Here is a 20,201-nt window from a genome sequence, read left to right on the forward strand (position 1 = left end):
CAAGATACAAAAGTGGGATACTGCAGGGCCCTTTCAAGAAATGGAATTAAGCCAGTAACGCTAGATCCTGGTAGGGGGGAGGAAAACTGGGAAGGTGAGTCAAATTATGGAGAGCTGTGAACTCCTGGTGAGAACTTATTTCATTCTATACAGAAAGGTGTTTAAATTCTAGATCACAATCCTACATCCAAGGCACAGGAATGTTTTGCATAATTCAAAGGAATCTCTTTGGAGCTTATCCAATTTATTCTTTTTAGAGATTAAAAACACCTTGAAGTCCAGCACTGAACTTTATTTACCTTTGTTATTTTCTCGGCACCTAGAAGGTGTCTGGCATATGTGAATAATTTTATAAATGGATGAATACATTCTAATACAAAGCACTGTAGAGGGAAACACAGTTCTTATGTTTATGTTCTAAATATATATAATACTTAACTTCATTTTCAGTTTTGTAACCTAAATTAATTCTCATATGTGTGTAGCAGTTTATGGGTTACCATCCTCCATTTACATTATAAACTACTAACAGTCTCGCGTAGTTTTTGCTGACATAAGGTAGTAAAAGCTAGCTTATAAATCAAAAAGAAAAGTTGTTCATATTAATAATATTGAAATGGTCCTATTTTCTATATGGCCCATGGCAGGGCCTAAAATAGAACCATAAAAGGGTACTTGTCACTGTTTATTATCTCACTTCAAGGACTAGTGTAGAACATCTCACTTTCTGCTTTCATAAAACAAAACAAACAAACAAAAAAAACAACAAACAACATTTCTACAATCTACAGAGCCAAACCACAATCTACCATGGCCCTCCTGGGTTTTAAGATTACATGCGCATTTCTTTATTCATGTGTAAAACTGCCTTTCTGCAATCTGCTGAACTGCATACTTGCTGGTCAGTTACCTTGGCAACTCTGCAGTAAAGCCCGCTTCACTGTAAGTATAGTATGCCATTCACTTTGAGAAAAACATGATACAGATGTATGACACACTCATCATCTAGAAATGGAAAATGACTATGCCACTATGTTTTGTTTGTGAAAATAATACTTCCTTTCTGTAGCATCAGTTTAAATTATGGGCACCCACAGCACATTTTAGAGAAGTGCCCTTTACCTTACCCTTCCCATTTGTTACTTGCAAAAACAAATAGCTCTTCAACAGAGGCTATTTGGGCAGTATTTACACCTAGCTTCCTTTCAAAAGCAACAAAGTGACACAGAGAATTCAGACTTATGGGCTCTTGTTCTAAACATGAGCGATATAAACAATACTGATAGGGTTTGCACTAACACCAAAAAAGTCTGTTACTTAACAGTGAACACATGTTGCACTCACGTATGTCTAGGTAGTACTCACAAACAGCAAGCTTGACGCATATTTTTTTCCCTAAAAGGAAGTCTTGAAAATGAAATTGAAACACTTTAAGAATCTCTGAAATACACATCTCTGAAAAAAAATCTCTGAAGAGTCTCTGAAATATACAAGCATACAGTGCCTTGCTAATCAAGCTGAGGTCACAGGGTCTGGCTGCTCTGTGGATTGCATGGCTCTCCAATCGTCTAGGGCTGCAAATCCATTACCTCTGCAAACACATGCCACTGGATACAAATGAAACTAGAAACCAGTCTGTGGCTAAATCCGTGCAAATCCATCACCATTAATGGGCAAAACAATTAAACCAAAAGTCCAACCCACGGGGGGTCAAAAACATCATCTTCAAACCACAAGGGTAGCTAGATTTGCAAAGATTAAAAACTGAAGACGGGTAGTCATAAATAACGGCATTTTTTACAGGAAAAATTACATATCTGAGTTGAAAAGAGCAAAAGGATATGTGGGCAAGTGGCAGGGTTATATTTCACCCTCCCTAAATGCAGGTCCAATATTCCTTGTTAACATGCTACCAAAATCTTTCTATAAAACTGTTCCCTGTATGTTTTAATCATAAGGCATAGAAACTACAAACCATTTTCGAAAATGTATCTTATGGGACAGCAGAGAGCCAAGAACCAAGTAACAGACGGTGATGGCGGTAGCAATAAAGTGGGACCTCATGCTAGCTAAATAGCATCCTGTCTTCCTTTATTAATAGTCCATTTGGAATTCTCTCCCTATGGGAGCAACACTGAGATGAAAATATGAGGGTGCACATTTGTGTGCTTATTTACAATTACTTAAAAACAAAAGCAAATCTGTATGTGTTTAGTAAACATCAAATTTTGAAAGGGTTTGGTGGTGCATTGCTAACGAATCTAGAGCATAACACTTCACAATTATCACAATGATTTTTTTAATGGCATATGCACGTGCACAGGCACATACAAAGTCCACTCTCTACAAAAGAGTCCGGAGAACCCCTATCAGCCCTTTTTCTGCATCAAGAACAAGGACATGACTATAAACTGGCTGCTGAGTGTGACACCCTACAAGTCTCAGCTAGATTTAAGTCTTAAAGTCTCTCCTCTGAAGTCATAAAGGATTGTCAGTATTCACGTCAAGGTGATCTCTCTCTCATAGATGCTTTATCAACAAATTAATCACTTTAAAAGGTCCACTTACATCATCATTTTCTAATTTTTGCAGTTTGAGAGAATACAGTAAAATCTCAGTTTAGCAGGAACCCCAACGAAGGAAACATTTTAGAGACCTGAGTTTTCTAAAGTACTCAGCGGTCGATCCTTCTTCATTATGGCACAAGATCATCATTTGGCACATCAATTATTGCACTTCCCTCTATAATACAGTCATGCTCTTATGGACTGTTTGGTTGCCTTGTCATTTACCGATCCCAGTAGCACTAGCGGGTCACCGTTTGCTAATGCTTTTTATGGTTGTGTGTTTTATAGATTTTCTGTTTTCTCATCTGTAGACACGTTGTCAGCCGTCACTTCTCATTGCTATCCATATGTTTCCTGTAACAGCTCCTCTATCCCTTCTAATTTGCTGCTATTAATCCGCTGCAGGTTTAGAAACGAGGCTACCAAGTGAGGTGGGACTGCATGTTAAAGTAAGAACGAATTTGTACTGTCTTAACGCACGCAGGGCTCTGCCAGGTGTGAAAAACAGGAGCCTGCGTTTGCTGCATCTATTCTTGCTACCCAGAGACCCTTTTGTGGCGTATTTCCTGATTCTTAGTTGACACAGTATACTTCTGAAAGTCTTACTATAATTGGGAGACAGCCATTACTTGAGGAGGTGGCAACATAAACTCTATGTATTAAATGCATTCAGAAATAAATAAGTGTACCACAGAAAGTCTTAATTCAACCCATATGTTACGTAAACAAACTGCCAAATCAAAAGGAGGGGATTTAATGTGCTGTATAAAATAATTTCTTACATATTTGATGTGTGGGAAATATACTGCATAATTTAAACGAAGAGATCTATTGATTAAGTGATCTATTAACCTTAGCAATAGCTAAATCAGCCTAAGAACATAACACACTAAAATAAGTAATTTATTAATAAGAAACTGAAGCCCATTTCCAAAAGCATTTCAATTTTGTTAATTTGCCTCTCGTGTTCAGAGAGTTTTAAGACGTAAGCTACTCATTGGGAAACATGACAAGGGTGCTTTAACTGAGTGCAAATTAGTTAAATAAGACAGTGCATATTTTCCAACTGTTCATAGTATTGCCTTAATAGTAAGTATTATTTGAAAAAAATTTGGATAAGAATGATGAAGACGACTTTTAAATATGTTTAAAATACAAAGATAATACTGAATAGCCACTTATCCGGTGCAGCTTTTAAAATAAACTTTTGCCTAAGCAACTAGGTATCCCAATTCCTTAAAATCCTATTTACAGAAGAGACACCACGTCTCTGCTAAAGAATTGGAGTATTATTAAAAAGAAAGTTACACAAAAAATACAATTGCTGAAAACTTATTTTACTATATGATCATCTCTGATAATTAGAAACTGTAAGTACGGACAGAAAAAAAATAAGACTTGACTTCTCTTTTATAGTTTTAATAGCTAAAAGCTCTTTATGACACTCAGAGCCCCTGTATACACAGCACTCCAAGAAGCTGCTACCAATTAATGGGAATTGATTATAAGAGATGAATTCCATTTGATATCTCTGCACCAAGAGAACTCATTTCAGGGTTTTCAGAGCTTGATATATTTATGGTTTCCTTCCTAATTTATTTTTCAATGTGTTATTTCTATAGTCTAATTGAAATTTAATTACTAGACCAGATAATGTCTGTAGAAAAATAGTTTGAAAGGCATCAATATGCAGCCAGGTACACAACCTGTTTTGGTTTTGGTTTTTTTTTTCCTCTTTAAAATTTACCCTGTGTTTTATCAATCCAGCTTTATAAATCTTGGCTTAGAGTCAAAAGCTTTTCTCGGCAGTCTGCCCTTCACCCCTTAAGTTTACTCAGCATCAAAGTACTGAAGGCCATTCATTGGGCAGTGGTCAGCTATTGTTTTATTTCAGTCACAGATAGTCCACACCTGGGCTGTAGAGCTCATCATGGGGAAGGCATTAAATTGCCTTTTAAAACTTCACTCCTCTAAGAGATAGGACCACTTTTCTCTACATGAGGTAGAAAAGAAACCACTACTTGGATCTTTTTCTACAAGAAGCAGAAAGGTTACTTTGTGAGATTCCCCTCCCCGCAACCAAAGCCACTTACTAAAACCATTTTTCTACACTAGAGTTAAATATCCTGATTTTTCCATAGAATGATCATGTGTTTGTTTCGTTTTGTTGTTTTTTTCTTAAATGTCGGCTGGAAAGTGGTTGCAAACCATTTTTAATTGGTAATCAATAAACTTGGTCTCATAGAACACTGCAATTGAAAGGGGCTTTAGATGTCATCCTGTCAGGGCGTGCCAAATAACTTTCTCTACTAAGAGACAAATCATTGCATTACTTCCTGCTTGGATATGGCCTCAGCATTCTACTCAATCCAGGATTCCTGACAGATAACATCAATTGGAGTTTGCATGCAAAAAATCAAGTTCAGTCCTTCATTTTATAGTTAACAAAACTGAACCCAGAGAGGCTGAATGACAGGTTCAAGCTTACAGGACTAGGAAGAGGAAGAGCCAGGACTTGAACCCAGGGTAGTTACGTATTTTGTTGATTTGCTAACATGAGGTAATACATTTGGTGGCTGTCCATTACATTATTACAACCCACTAAAGTAAACTCATTACTCTCTCTGTAAGATATTTTAATAATGCAGAACTATAATGATAGGATTTAAATTAGAGGAGGAGACCAGGAAGGTAGAAGCTAAAGAATGAGTTCAAGAGAAACTGAGGAAATAAGAGAATGCGATAATCTGAACTGGTTACCTCAAGATGTATTGATCATTTCGATTTTGAGAACTACAGTTATGGCTCAGGTTCCAAGGAGAAAATCAGTTTGAGGTCCAGAGGGAGCATGAAATTTGAAAAAGGAAGAGATGGAGATTCTAGAGAATGCCATGGTAAAGGCCTTGGAATACATTTCACTAAGAAGAGCACCATAGCTGAGCCTGACAGCCGGTTAGAGAGCACCTTTATGCAAAATCAAATAGGAATGGAGGGACACGCTTAAAGAGGACAGAAATTCTAGGGATCAACGTTAAAAAGAAGAAACTGAAGAAAAGGGAAAGACTGCAATTTAGTGCAAAATAGTGTGAAGTCCAGAGGAAGCGTCTTTAGTGATCTCGTGTGAGGCAGCAGGAATCACGGCAGGTCCCAAATCCCTGGGAGATGACAGAAGTAAATTGCAGATGGCAATACTGAGGGCCATCTGGGGCCATAATTGGTAAGATTAGAAAACGGGAAGGGGCTTCCCTGGCGGTGCAGTGGTTAAGAATCTGCCTGCCAATGCAGGGGACATGGGTTCGAGCCCTGGTCCGGGAAGATACCACATGCCATGGAGCAACTAAGCCCGTGGCCACAACTACTGAGCCTGCGCTCTAGAGCCCGCGAGCCACAACTACTGAGGCCGCGTGCCACAGCTACTGAAGCCCATGCGACAAGAGCCCGGGCTCATCAACACAATGAGAAGCCCTTGCGCTGCAATGAAGAGTAGCCCCGCTCGCCACAACTAGAGAGAGCCTGTGCGCAGCAACGAAGACCCAACACAACCAAAAATAAATAAAATAAAATAAAAAGAAAACAGGAATAGTGGATGTGCCGAAGAAGCCGAAGGCCCTCAGCCTGATTAAGGAGCAGCCCAGATAAGGTAGCCGGGGGTGATTCCCTTGAAGGAAACAGAGAAAATCCCTTGAGAATATCTAAGGAGGGTGTGGGGAAAGGACTGTGGGATGATGCGCTTAGATCCTAGAACAGGTGAGTCTAGTGCTTTTGAAAATAACTTTTTGTGAACTTTTCATGAGAGTTTACTGTTATAAAACTCTTTTCTTTTATATTAGAGATGAAAATTCCTTAAAAATGCAGAGGTGTTTGTGGGTTTGTTTCAAAGACAGCAGAGTAGAAGAGATGCTGGGAGCCTTGGTCCTACTGTGAAACAGATCTGGGAGTAGAAGATTCTAGCTGAGGAATAATTTGATGCTAGCTGGAAAAAAGTCAGTGACCCCCCAACTCAGAAATGTAAGAAGAAAATGAGGTAAGCCAGGAATCACTCCTACAAGATACCTAGAAAGTTTTATATGGCAGTAAGGCCATTTTATTACATAAAATTACTGCTCTTTTCAAAATATTTTAAAACTGTTGTTTTTTTTAATAGATATTCTGGTTACCCCAAAGTTATGGAGACTAGGCTACTGTTCTGCTAATGTTCTGTTCATGACCACATATAGCCCAAATTGTGTGTGGGGTTGGGGGGGGAGGGTACGGTTAAGAGGGATTATAAAGACAAGTAATCCAGAAATATTAAGTGAAAGCTCATATTGATAACTGATATTTTTAAAACAACTAATCTTTTGGTTATTAAGTAAGTCTTTTTCTCCCTGATGAAATGCATTATTTCAAAGGTGCTGACATATTGCTAATGAACACATTTAAGATAGGGAAGAAAAATTTAGAAGGACAATCAATCATTCAAGGGTCAGGCTATCTTTTCCATAGAAAACAAATGCCATCTAATTAGTTAACAGCAAACATACCAATTTGGTTTTGCAACAAAAATCATTCAAAAAATCATCCACAACTAGCCAAAATATTTTATGACCATTTTTCTAAGGTTATGTAAATACTGTTTTTAAACGATTTATGTTAAATGTACTTCTTAATGTTTTTCAATGTTATAAGTAAATTGTTATAATAACCACACTGGGACAATTTTCATAAGTGGCAAGCTAGTGACTGGATAAGGGGCAACAATAGGTTAAAAACAAGAATTATTTCTGGTTAAAAAAAAGGGAAAACTACAGCAAAGGAAAAAAACTTGGAGAATAATGGATTAAGAACACAGAGGATCAGAAGCTTTAGAAGATTAGGAAAACAAAATTTGATTTTTTTCAGACTGACCTATCAAAAAAAAAAAAGTCCACACATGACTAAAAAAGCAAAAGGACTATTGGAAGCGGACATTTAATTGACTCCCCAAAAGGATTTAGATTTACAACCTAAACTCACCATCTTTCTTCCCAGCAGTCATTTTTCTGCTGATAATAAAATTGTTGGCCTGTTTGGTCTTCCAGTTAACTGTTCCACTTATGCCATCAGCACAGCTTAATAAAAAAGCTTTTCAGAATAAAACAAATGCACAAAAAATGAAATTAATGTCAAATTAAAATGACTATCACAAATCACCTACTACGTATTAACTGGTATCAGATTCCTTCCAGCCCCAGTGAGCTGTTTAATTCCATTCAATAAATATCTGTTGCATGTCAATACAAGGAATATATGGGGATACAAAGTAAAGACACAGTTCCTGCCCTCCAAGGAGCTTACAATCTATAGGGATTGATAATTCATGTACCAAAATATATATGTAATATATAATATAGTGTATACGCATAGCAATTACACATATACACACAGTGGTAGAAAGCATAGCTGCTACAATAGCACTGAGAGGGGAAGCAATTTTCCCTGGCTAGGAATGTTGTGATAAGTTTAAAACGTCTTTGAAATTTACAGTTGAGTTTTGGAAACATTACACTGGCAGCAATGAACAGAATCAGGGCCAGTGGATACTAAATAGGGGGTTATCTCTGGAGTGTAGAGTAGCAGTCAGCCCATAATCAGGGGTTGAAGAAAGGAAGAGTAAAGGTGGGGCCAGTTACAGGACATCATGGGAGAGAATACTGAGAGTACTTCTCAAACTGCTGGATGTGGGCTAAAAAAAGAATAATGGCTTTGAAGTTCTGACCCAGGATGACGCAGAACAGTGATGTATTAGGAATGCCAAAAAACAGTCAATTTCAGTAGAAAGATGACAAATGTATTTGGGGGTATGTTAAATGTGGGGTACCAGTTGGATATCCAGGTGAAACCACCTAAGAAGAAGATGGAAATAGAGCTCTGGTTCACAGGAGAATCTAAGGCAAGCTTTGGATGCAGATTTGAAGTTCATCACCAGAGAAATGATTATTGAAGCCAAAGCCCCAGTGCAATTCCTTAAAGAGATCATGCTCTCAGGTAACACGCATTAGACTGTCAGGTACAAAATGATCTGGAGAAGATACACATTCACGTTCTTGACCTATTTGCCTATACTATTTCCAATCATCCAAACTACCAATCTTACTGCTTACTCTCCCATTTTTCATCCTTATCTTCCAGACTTGATATTTGGGTACCATTTTCCTAACTACAACATTGGGTCACCATCTTATTCTCCCTTCCTCTAGCCATCTCAGATATGTTCCCTTTGAGTTCAGCTCAGTTCCCAAATCCCCCGGGGTGTACCCTGTAGTTTTGTCCTAGCTTCCGGGGTTGAAATATATAGCAAGAAGGAATGCACGAAAAGTGGGAGGGACAACAAAGGCAGAAGAACATGTTAATAAATACATTTACATAGCAAAAAACAGAGGATAATTCAGCAAAGAAATAAGAGACAAGGCGTCATATACATATGTCAACGGAAGAGTTGTCAAAAAGGAGAGTGTGATCAACATCCTCACTTACTGCAAAAAGGTCAAAGAGGATGAGAGCTTAGAAAAGATTGCTAGATGTGAAAGGGGAGAAGTTATTGGTGACTCCTTGAAAGTGGAGTTCCAATAAAGTGGTAAGAGTAGAAGCCAGACAGCAAAAGGCCAAGACGTAGATGCAACAAACAGAGTTAATCTTTTAAGAACACTGGCCAGAATAGGGAAGCAAAGAGATAAGATGATATGGCAGACTGAGGAGCAGCAAGGTAGAGAAAAAGATTGTTTATTTTAGCGTAGGGAAACAAATTTTGTTTATAAGCTGAGGAAAAGACATAAGGAGAGAGAAAGAGACTAGGTGTAATGAAAAGGAACATAAATGATGAGACACAATCCCAGAAAAACTAGAATGGGTGGGACCAAGCAGAAACATACAATATACATGTATTTGTATACTGTACAGCATATACAAAACATATATGCTTTATACAAGCATATAAAGAAAATACTTCATGAATCAGAGAGTAAGGACAAGTGAAGAGAGAAACATTTGTTGGGGTACAGGACACCTAATGTTGAAAGAGCTCCTCACCCTAGTAAATCAGAGGTGAAATGGTTATTTCCTTCTCAAACTGAATTCTGAGTAAAATTCTAAACTTAAACTAAATTATGAGAAATACCAAGTCCCCTTCCAAAATGAAAAAAAGAATACAACTCAAAACCCAAGTTATTAAAAATAAACAATCAAACAAAACCTCAGGTGATCATTTCAGTGATACCTGGGAGTGGAAATTAAAGGCCTTAGCACCCCAAGTGAATAAATGAGTTGGTTGGTATTGAATTTTTAAATTATGTAAACCTAAGTATACTAATTTTATACCTATTAAAAGACCAATCTTATGGCTGATTCACCTAATAAATGGTTGATTCACCTAAGAACTGAAGTTATGTCCTTTTAAATCTAGATGAAGAATACAGTAGTCATTTCCTAAATAATTTAAGCTAAAATGGATCAGAAATGCTCATGGCCTCTTGTGGCAAAATATCCCACCTCCAAGGGTTTTCCTAATTGCTGGGTTCCAAAGGCAACATGCTAATTACATAAGAATCCCCTGGGCGGCTCTCTCAAAATACATATTCTCACACACCCCAAAAACTACAAAATAAAAAAATTTAAAACACATATTCATGACTCCACCATGGAGAATCTAGGTAGGCGGGTTACACAGTTTCATCAGGTGATTCTCACACACAAATACGAACTCTAGAAGACCAACAGAAGACCTACAGAACCCAAGGGTATGTAGGATATTCAACCAAGTCACATCAAATGTGACAAACGTAGGGCTAACCTTATAACTGAAAACTTTACTCTCTCTTATCCCCAACTGGCCCACAGATGCAGCCAATTTGCAAGAACATGAAAGTCACTGCTTTACAGTGGGAAATCTCAACCTAGAAAGACAGGAAGCAAGTGGCCTAAGTCTTCTCTACAACTCTTCAAAAAACAATGTATATATGTGGACCTGACAAGCAACATTTACATTTAAATCCATCACATCACCTGGTCCTGAGCAAGGTGCTTTCATGTAGACTGTCTGGTTCAATCCATACAAAACCAAGAGATCTGTTAACACGTCTGAAGGTTATAGAGGCTTCATCGAACAGCAGAATGGAGTAAACCCTGCAGGCAAGCAGGCAAGCAGGCACGCTTCAGAATCCTCCACTTTTCCATGGATTGGGGAGTTACCATAAAGAAAGAAGGGCTTGGGTGTCCAGACAGCACCCCTTTTGTTCCTTCCTTTATTCTAGCCCAGTGGTTCTCAGACCATGCTGTGCATAAGAATTATTGTTCAGTTATACACACAAAACTACACATAATGTACTTCATAGGTAATTTAAAGGACTTACTAGGGTAACTTAAGTCTACGGAATTTTTTGCCTTATACTCTGGCTTTTAGAACCTCACTAACCCATAAGATTTAATGTCACTGCACATCCTTGCCGGGTGAACCAACGTATCATTGCTCATGCTTTCCAGGTCCTGTGTAAGTGCAGCCTACTTGGCTTTTACAGACAAGAATTTCAAAATTCAAAAGACAAATGTGATTGGTGCCTCAGTTGTTAAAAAACAGAGGCAGGGTAAAATAGTTTAAACACATCTCACAGATATAGCTCTGTTTTAAGGCTGGCATTGCTTTGAGCATATTCAATTTTTTTAAGTTTATATTGATCCTTCTGAAGTCCTACTTCGACCACAGGAGACCACAGTCCAATAAATCTAAATAAAAAGACACCTTTTTACTGCTCTACTCACCAGACAATGTCAATAAAGGCAAGACACAACACCACGGATAATGTGTCTGCTTAAACATTCAAGTCCCACACCTTGAGGGAGAAATCTCAGTAACACTGAAATATCTATTTTTCACTGTGTGTCCAAGATCATGGATCCACTTAGCTAACTTCTTGTAAAGAAAATTATTGTAATCTGTACATTGACAAATGCAGAATACTCATTGGGGGAAAAAAGGTAGTATTTTAATAAGTTTAATTTTCATTAGAAAAGGAGCACACCATTTTTTTTCTGTGAGAACAAATTTCCTTAGGATGGGAAAACATGACTCAATTTTTGAAACTATTTACTCTATACATTACTTTTCAAGATTAAATCTAGTGTGTAAAAAAATAAAGTCAGCCTGTATAGACTGATTCTTGGACTCCTTCCAAAGATAACGGGCCATCCTCAGAAATCCTGAAAGAACTCCACTGTGCTCATTGGGTTCATGATAATCTATGCTACATTGGTACCTGGATATGAGTTTTGCTCTAATTCATAAACACAAAAGCAAAGAATAATATGAATCTTGTGTTTACAGAGCCCGGACTAAGAAGACAGTCACACAATTAGCTAGCATAGCATGGTATACAATTTAACCAATTCCTCAATGCTCCCTCTCAAAACTCATCAAAGCCTGAATTAATCCAATGGTGACTGGCATGCCCTTAAATTCCCTAGAAACCATTCAATCCTTAAAGTTTGTCTTAAGGTTCCACGATTCATGCGGAGTCTTGTAGCAGCATGACTGCATCTCATCTGGCCTGGGGCAAACACTCTCTGAAGAGACATGACTCTCCCAAACCTGAATAATTTGCTGACTTAGTGAGGAAGGGTTTGCTATTTAATAAAAGCAATTGAAGAGCTGTGAATAGTGACTGATTGCTGATGAGCTAATCAAAATGTCAAGGGATAGAAATAATAAATAATAATTTAGTCTGACATCACTGTCCAAGTAAATAGCAGAATATGCCAGATGAAATATAATCTGATTAACACACTCACCTTAGAACCAAACTGTCAAGGCTTTCTCTGTCCTCTGTTTCATCTGTCTCTTTTCCTATTTCACTCAAAGGGGACAAAGACTTCGTTTTCATAAATAGGATAGACAGCTCATGTTGCCTACATCTCTTCCCTTCTCTTATCATTCCCCATGTCATTAGGTCTCTCCCTTGCCCTCTACATTTTCTCTTCCCTTTTCTATGCAACTATCCTTAATACTTTTAAAATTGTCTCTTATGCTGAAATCTTGTTTTTATATTTTTCTCTCTAAAAATGTTAGCTGACATTATCATTAGCTACCAAGTTTTGAGTGCTAAGTACAAGGCACTAAAGGTTTTATACATAACTATTCTAATCCTTACATCATCACTATGTGAAACAGGTATTATTACTTCCATTTTACAATGAGGATAAGAAGTCTTAGGAAATTATGTAGCTTATCCCAGGTCATTATGTTTAGTAAGTAGCAGAGTTGGATTTTGAACCCATTTCTTGATTGACTTCAAAGTCCCCGTTATCTACTCATCAATACGATCCCCAAATGGTTAAATGGTTATTATTACTAGTAGGTCCTCTTCAACTTACTTTTCTTTCTAGGAAAAAATAGGTTTTCCCTGACTGCTGGATAAGAAACAGCTAGCAAGGAGGCAATACCCATGAGAATTAATCCTATGTGTTATGTACGTATGTACACACACACACACACAATTCATTAAAAGAGGAAAGCTAAAAGGTTAGTTGGAACCTATGGAGAAAAAAATGGCTTTGCTGAGAACTGTCCACCCCAACCTCAAAGGGAGTCAGAAAAAAATATTCCTAAGAGAAGTGTAATAGCAAGACTTCAAACTGAAAATGCCAGAATGAGAAGCCTCTACACTTTGTTAAAACAGAAGAGCCTGGCGGGGCAGAACGTAAGTAATTAATATAATTTAAAGTTATTAGAATTTTATAATTTTAGCACAAGCTAGGTAAGATTTTAGACTTTAGAGTGAAATAAAAATTGGGAGCACAGAAAGGTAGGGTTTAAATCAGCATCTCTGGAGACAGAGTGCCTGGGTTCAAAACCCCAGTTTTTCTCCACTGGGTGAGTTATTCAATGTCTCTGTACCTCAGTTTACTCATCTGGTAGGGCCAGAACAGTGCCCACTTCATAGAGGCATTGTGAATATTAAATGAGATAATACACTTAAAACCCTTAGAAGAGTGCTTAGCACACAATGATGTTCTCAAAAAATATAAGCTATTATTACATTTACTCTTCACTTGATATGAAGGAAATTTTAGATTTCTTTTTTTTTTTTAGATTTCTTTAAATGTGTTTTTTTAAAAAAAATAGATGTTCAAATGGAAAAACTATTGTCACTACAGTTGGCATTATAGAATATAGCACTCTTTTTTTTTTTTCTTCACGGTCATGAGACACATGAAAAATGATATTTGTATGGCAGAGTGGAGTAAATGCTAGAGGCTGCTCACCGGCGGAAGGAGAAGCCCAGGGGCTCCAACCACCCCAAACTTCACAGGGCTAAGAAGACAGCAGCTTAGCAAGTCTTCATTCCCAGTACCGGCCAAGGCAGACTGGTTGAGAGCTGCAAAAGCCAGGTGTGATAAGAAGCAAGTTATAATTGAGGATACGGGGAGGGGGGGAAGGGTAAGCTGGGACGAAGTGAGAGAGTAGCAATGGACATATATACACTACCAAACATAAAATAGTTAGCTAGTGGGAAGCAGCCGCATAGCACAGGGAGATCAGCTCGGTGCTTTGTGACCACCTAGAGGGGTGGGATAGGAAGGGTGGGAGGGAGGGAGACGCAAGAGGGAGGAGATCTGGGAACATATGTATATGTATAGCTGATTCACTTTGTTATAAAGCAGAAACTAACACACCATTGTAAAGCAGGTATACTCCAATAAAGATGTTAAAAAATTAAAATAAAATAAAAAGAAGCAAGTTATATTGATATCTGTACTCTCTGACTCTCACAAAATCTTAGGTATTTATTCTGAGGAAATAATGCAACAAAAGCAAAAACTGCACGGACACAAGATTCGACTTTGCATTACATATATCAAAACTGGATGAAAAATTAAATGTCTGATTAAAAAAAGTGTTGGTTTGATAGAATAGTTCATGGAGAAGGGAGGGTTATCCACTTCTCTTTGGAGTTTTACACCTTTGCTCAAATAGCCCAACCAAGGCACGTACTGGGTTTTCACTGCCCGGAAATGGTACTATCTATATTCTATCTGAGAAACACTAGATGCATAAGGAGCACCAGTGGGACCCTTGAAAATGGGATACATAATATATGCAGTAGTTACACGCACCATTACAATTTAATGTCCTCATCTGCAAAATGTTGGACTTTTTTGAAATTAATAAAATTAGCGAAAGTTAGAATACAAAATACTATGCAGACGGGGAAATCTAGCCTAATAGTGCAATCTAGTGGGAAAGGATTAAAAGGCAAAGTGGTTAAGAGCTACTGGGTTAGGGAAGCAAAACTGTAGGAAAAAATTCTGCTCAAAATAAAAAATATAACATTAATATACTAATGGGTCTTTACTTGAAACAGTCATTATTTTTCTTTATTATAGAAGCCACACATTTTCATTGTAATACATTCAAATAGTATAACCAGGAGGGTATAAAATATAAAAGTCCCCTCCAATGCCATCCTCCTAATGCCACTGCAGAGGGTACCCACTCTTAATAATCCCTGCATCTTTCCATATTCTATGCATATGCAAACGTACGTTTATACACATACACATATAAACAGACACATACACCATGCTTTTCTTTACATAATGTGATCACACTTTCTCCCTTAGCATATATCTTGAACGTGTTTACATGATATCACATTTTAAGACTGCAAAGCTTCATGCTGTGTGGCTCAATCATAATTTATTTATCATCACCTCAAACTCAGCCTGTCCAAACTAGGACTCCTGATCTTTCCCTTAAAGTTTGGTCCTCTTCCGGCATTCTTCATCAGAAGCATGGTATCGCCATTCATTCTCATGAATACAACAGAAATCTAGAAATCATGCTTGATATTTCCTGTCACTCTCCACCCCAATGTCAATCCACAACCCACTCCGATTGCTGTTTACCCCTCAAGATATCCCTCCTATCTTCATTTCCCCGTCACCACCCTAGCCTGGAGGTCATCATCTCTATTCTGGGTTAGTAAAGTAGCCTTCGAACTACCGCTTCTATTCTGACCCCTCCAATCCTTTCATCACAATGCCGCCAAAGTGCTCTTTTTGAAATGCAAATTTGATCAAGTCCTGCTTAAACCCCTCCAAAGACTTCCCGTTGGTTTTAGGATGAAGATTACACTCTTTAAGGCAGTCTAACAGACCCGGCAAAATTTGCTCCCTGACCCCCTATCTAGCCTCCTTTCATATTGTAGTTCCCCTTCCCTCCCGGCTCCAACATCACTGGACTTTTTCCAACACCTTCTATTTGCCAGGGCAACCTGCCCCAGGGCCTCTACAGAGCTCTTCCTTTGACCTCAAATATACCTTTCCTCTTCACCTCTCTTAACGTTTACTCATCCTTCAGATCTGAGTACCTACTCAGAGAAGCCTTCCTTAATCCCCCTGTCTGGCCAAATCCCCCGCTTAGAAATTCTACTAGTGTTTGTAGCACTTATCATAGTTCTGAGGGCACATTTATATGTGTGATTAACTGATTAATCTTTGTCAACCCCGCTAATGTAAAACTTCCCTAACGGCTGGGAAAGTGTATTCCCCAGCATCTAACACAGTCTCAAAACCAGTCAATACTCAAAAAATAAATGAATGAAAAAAGTATTAGTTAGTAAGATGACCCAATTTTTTTCTAGTTTTTCATTATTACTATCAATCCTACAATAAACGTCCTTATATTTTTATTTTTCATCACTTAAAGGAGTATATTTGTAAACTAAACTAGAATTTAAACGGCTAGACAAAAAATAACATACATTTCAAATTTTGATAAGCACATGTAGTAACCTGTTCTGTTTCCACTTCTGCAGTACTGGCCTTTGATTAGAATCAATTCTATAACTACGAAAAAACGAAAGATGTTAAAGGTGCTACACTGATTTAACTCTTTCATAGGACAGAAGAGCCACAGACGTTTTACCGCACAGTGAGAAAACACCAATTTGCTAAGGAGAAAAAAAAAAAAAAGAAAAACCATGGGGCTAATTTTTTCTTCTTCTGCATTCCAAAGTAAAAAAATCAACTTTACTTCTATGTCTATTGCTGAAGAAATCAGGAACTAAAATATTTCACTTTAACTGCTATAGGAAAATTAACTGCGATCTCTTCTTTCAAATTCACAGTGAACCCCAAATCTCCATGATAATCAAAGTGGTGACCAGATGAATGAGTGAAAAGCTAAAGAATGGGAAAGAATTTACACTGGAGCTGCCTAACTCCTAAACATTTTTGAAACGAGCGGCTTCATTTGTCAGAAGAGAAAAAGTCTGCCTTCCGTGTCACAACAGATGCCGTGGCGATTCCCGTGGTACAGAATGCCAAAGAGCTGGTCTAAAAAATCTGATTAGTCCAAGGCAATTAAGTAGAAAATGAGACGTGCTAAAGACGAGCGCTTTTTAAGTGATAAGACACATTTAAACCGCGATCGCATAGAGGGCATAGAAATTCTTAGTTGAAGACACGAAAAATAAGAATTTTACCAAAGTGACCCAAGAAGAAAACAGCACTTCAGCTTTACTAATATGTTGATTTTTGCAAGAATAGAACATTAATAAGCACAGCAACTCATGTTTCAAGGCTACCTGTTTATTTCCTAAGATAACTTCTTGAAGTTTTAAATTTTAAACGTTGGAGATCATTTGCTTCCCAAACCCAGGAGCAGAGGAGCGAGTATTGCGTTCAAGGAATTGCAAGTAGCCGCCCGCAGATCAGGTGCGTGAGCGCTGACAAGCCAGCGCTCATCGCTGAGCATTTCTCTCTCGGAAACATGAGCTTAGCTCAGGAACGCCTGTGGCATCTTCAACAACTGGGAACCCAGCCATCACAAGTTGCCCGGTGTATTACTACTATCCCACAAAAGTGCACGACCCTTTTATAAAAGATAGAGAAAATAAGAAGAGGAGAAACTTGTTCAACATGAAAAATACACTTCACATAGTCAAGGTTAGCTTGCCCATATATCTGACCTAACAATTTGAGTGGAGGAGAAAGTTCTGGGTGTGGGGAGAATAGGCAGGAGTAAAAGAAGCAGGAAAAAGTTGGTTTAAAAGGATGACTGAAGAATGTTCTCTTCTTTCTTCACATTTCTCATCGGAGTCTTAGTTTCCAAGGGTCAGGGGCATAAAAATCGTTGCTATGGAGTCAGATGTGTTACAGGTTATCAGTTCTTAGAAGTGGGGTCCTGTGTGCATACTCTACAAGTTAATTTTGAGCAATCACATTTTCAAAGTTAGAGATGATAATCAAAATAAACAATCAATAGGCAGATGAAGAGCAAAGAAAAATCTGTCCCGAGACGTGTTTGAAACACTAAGACTGGCAGTCAGAAACGAGGCTAACTTGAAAGGAAGAGAAGTTAAAAGAGCACAGGGGCAGCAGCTACTTTTGATTGAAAGGTTTTATTTTCTATTGAAAAGCTAAAAATTGTAACTGTTAAGTATTGCAAGGACATATAAGGGGGGGGCGGGGACTGCAGAAGGGAGAATGGCTCCACATTTCCCCTGAGTAAGAGGCTCCAGCAGCTGAGGTCTCAGCTGCCCAGCAGTGGTCCACTCCCCCTTAACCCAGGGCGCCCCCCAAGGCATCTGCAGCCACTCTGCCTGAGAAGCCCGTTCTCAGCAAGCAAGAAACACTAGGAAAGGAACAACTCTAGGAAGCAAGTTAAAGCCAGGATAATTTGCAGGGGGGGAAACAACTTTACTTCTACAGATTTTCATGTTTGAAATGAAATGAGAAGGGAGGAAAGAATGTGTTAAAATGTCCTGTTGCAGCTATTTTCAAGTTGTAAGAAATCAACCTGCAACACATAGGACTATTCTTTTTAGATAGTTGATCAGAAAAAATAAAATGTTTCCATCACAAGTATCTTTGCTATCCTACACTAAAATGTTATTATGGCCTTCAAATTAAATATTCATTACAAGAAAGGTAAATATTTCTGATACTTTAAAATAAGAGACCAAGTAAAGGTGTTAAGTTGATTCCCTTCCTGAGCTGCACTGTTAGAAAGGTCTCAAGTTGAAATCCATCTCTACCTTTCACCCACTGCAGCTAGATGTGCTTTCTGAAGCAGACAGAAGAGAGTTTACATCTACTTTTAGTCTTCAAGCTAAACATTTCCGGACCCTTGGAGGATACCTCCTATGACAGGATTGCCAGACCCCTCACCATCCCCACAGACTGTTCTGGAAGTTGTCTACTTTGTCAATGTCTCTCTTTAAACGTGACAGCCAGAAATGGACACAATACTACAGATGTGGTTAATTAGAGCAGGGTACTGTTAATTTTTGTGACATATGGACACTACACTATTATCGGAATCTAAATTTGATATTTTTGTAGCCATGTTATGCCACCAGTTCATACTAACTGTCCTTTTCCTCAAAAACTGCCACCATGTAAAGTCACCTCCTTCCTTACACACCAATGAATTATGATGCATTTACTGCTATAAAATATATTTTTGAATAGCACTACAGCCTACTTAAACCTTGTTAACTCTAAATTCTGTTATCTATTTGTAACAGTTAACCTTTTTTCAAGTCAACCATGGATTTTAAAGCAAGCCTCTTAGATCTTCATCACAGTTATCCATAAAAATGCTGAAAAAGAGAAGACCTAGGGCAAAGACTTGTGATCCTTCACGAGGGACCACTCCCAGACCCAAACCCAGTAAACCCCACACCTGGTGGGTACTGGCTCAGCCTGCCTCATGCTCACAAAGCAATCCTGCTAGTCTAACACAGCATCTCACACACAAGAGCATCCTAAAGCCTTGACAAATGCTTAGCTGAAAGCAAGATTCACTTATCTTTCAAAGCGAAGTGTAAAAAATCTACACATATTAAAATTATAGTCATGTAAAAATATATATGCACATGGAACAAAGACTAGAAGGGAAGGAACATCAGTGGAAATGTTTCTTCTAGTGTCAGATGGTGGAGATTGTTTTTTATTCAATACTGTCTTTACTATAGTTACATTGTTTAAAAAAACTGAATTTTGCTTAGACAGAATTTTGCTTGGAAGCGGTTCGGAAGCAGTTCATGTGGAACAACTTTAAGAGCATTGAGACTCTATCTGATTCTACCAACCTGAAAAATACTTGTTGATCTTTAGAAACACCAGCTTCCTTTTCTGAATTATGCACTGATGCTTTTGGCTTAATATTTTTAGAAATCAGGGAGAAAGCAAACTGGAGAACTGGATCCTAAAGTTTAGAAAAAGCCTGGATGTCAATGCATGTGTGTGTGCCCAAGTGTCTATCTGTCCATGTTTGTCCGTCTGTCTATCTGCCTACCCATGTGTATCTGTCTTTCTATCATGCCTGTCTCTCTGTCTCTGATGGAGGGATTGGAAAGGATAGAAAGAAAAAAATCACAATGTTAATACTTCTGTGAAGCTCTGGACTTAAACAGAGCTCCAGACCAAGAATCTCTAACGGACACATAAACCCATGTCATCTATTCACTTACAGTCCTTTTTTACACTAAGAGTAGGAAATAAGACCAACAATAGAATTTACACTTCGGTGTTTAGAACTGACTTAACGGTAAGTTTTAAGAAAAGGGATCAGATAGAGTAAGCGTGGAGGGTTAGTAAAAAAGAAAAAGAAACAAA

At 38.1% G+C, this 20,201-nt stretch overlaps 1 protein-coding gene across 6 annotated transcripts in view; it reads right to left on the bottom strand.

Moving 5' to 3' along the window:
• SGCE (sarcoglycan epsilon) overlaps positions 1 to 20,201 on the bottom strand; it is a 66,231-nt gene that overhangs the window by 42,261 nt on the left and 3,769 nt on the right. For 3 of the 6 annotated variants that reach the window (XM_060156093.1, XM_060156092.1, XM_060156094.1), the window contains exon 2: positions 7,563 to 7,670. The exons of the other annotated variants lie outside the window; for them this stretch is intronic. In XM_060156093.1, coding sequence (XP_060012076.1) covers positions 7,563 to 7,670 — 108 coding nt within the window. The remainder of the gene's footprint in view (positions 1 to 7,562; positions 7,671 to 20,201) is intronic. 6 annotated transcript variants of the gene reach the window in all.

This window comes from Lagenorhynchus albirostris, chromosome 8 (genome assembly GCF_949774975.1).
Source record: "Lagenorhynchus albirostris chromosome 8, mLagAlb1.1, whole genome shotgun sequence".
In the NCBI taxonomy this organism is placed as follows: domain Eukaryota; kingdom Metazoa; phylum Chordata; class Mammalia; order Artiodactyla; family Delphinidae; genus Lagenorhynchus; species Lagenorhynchus albirostris.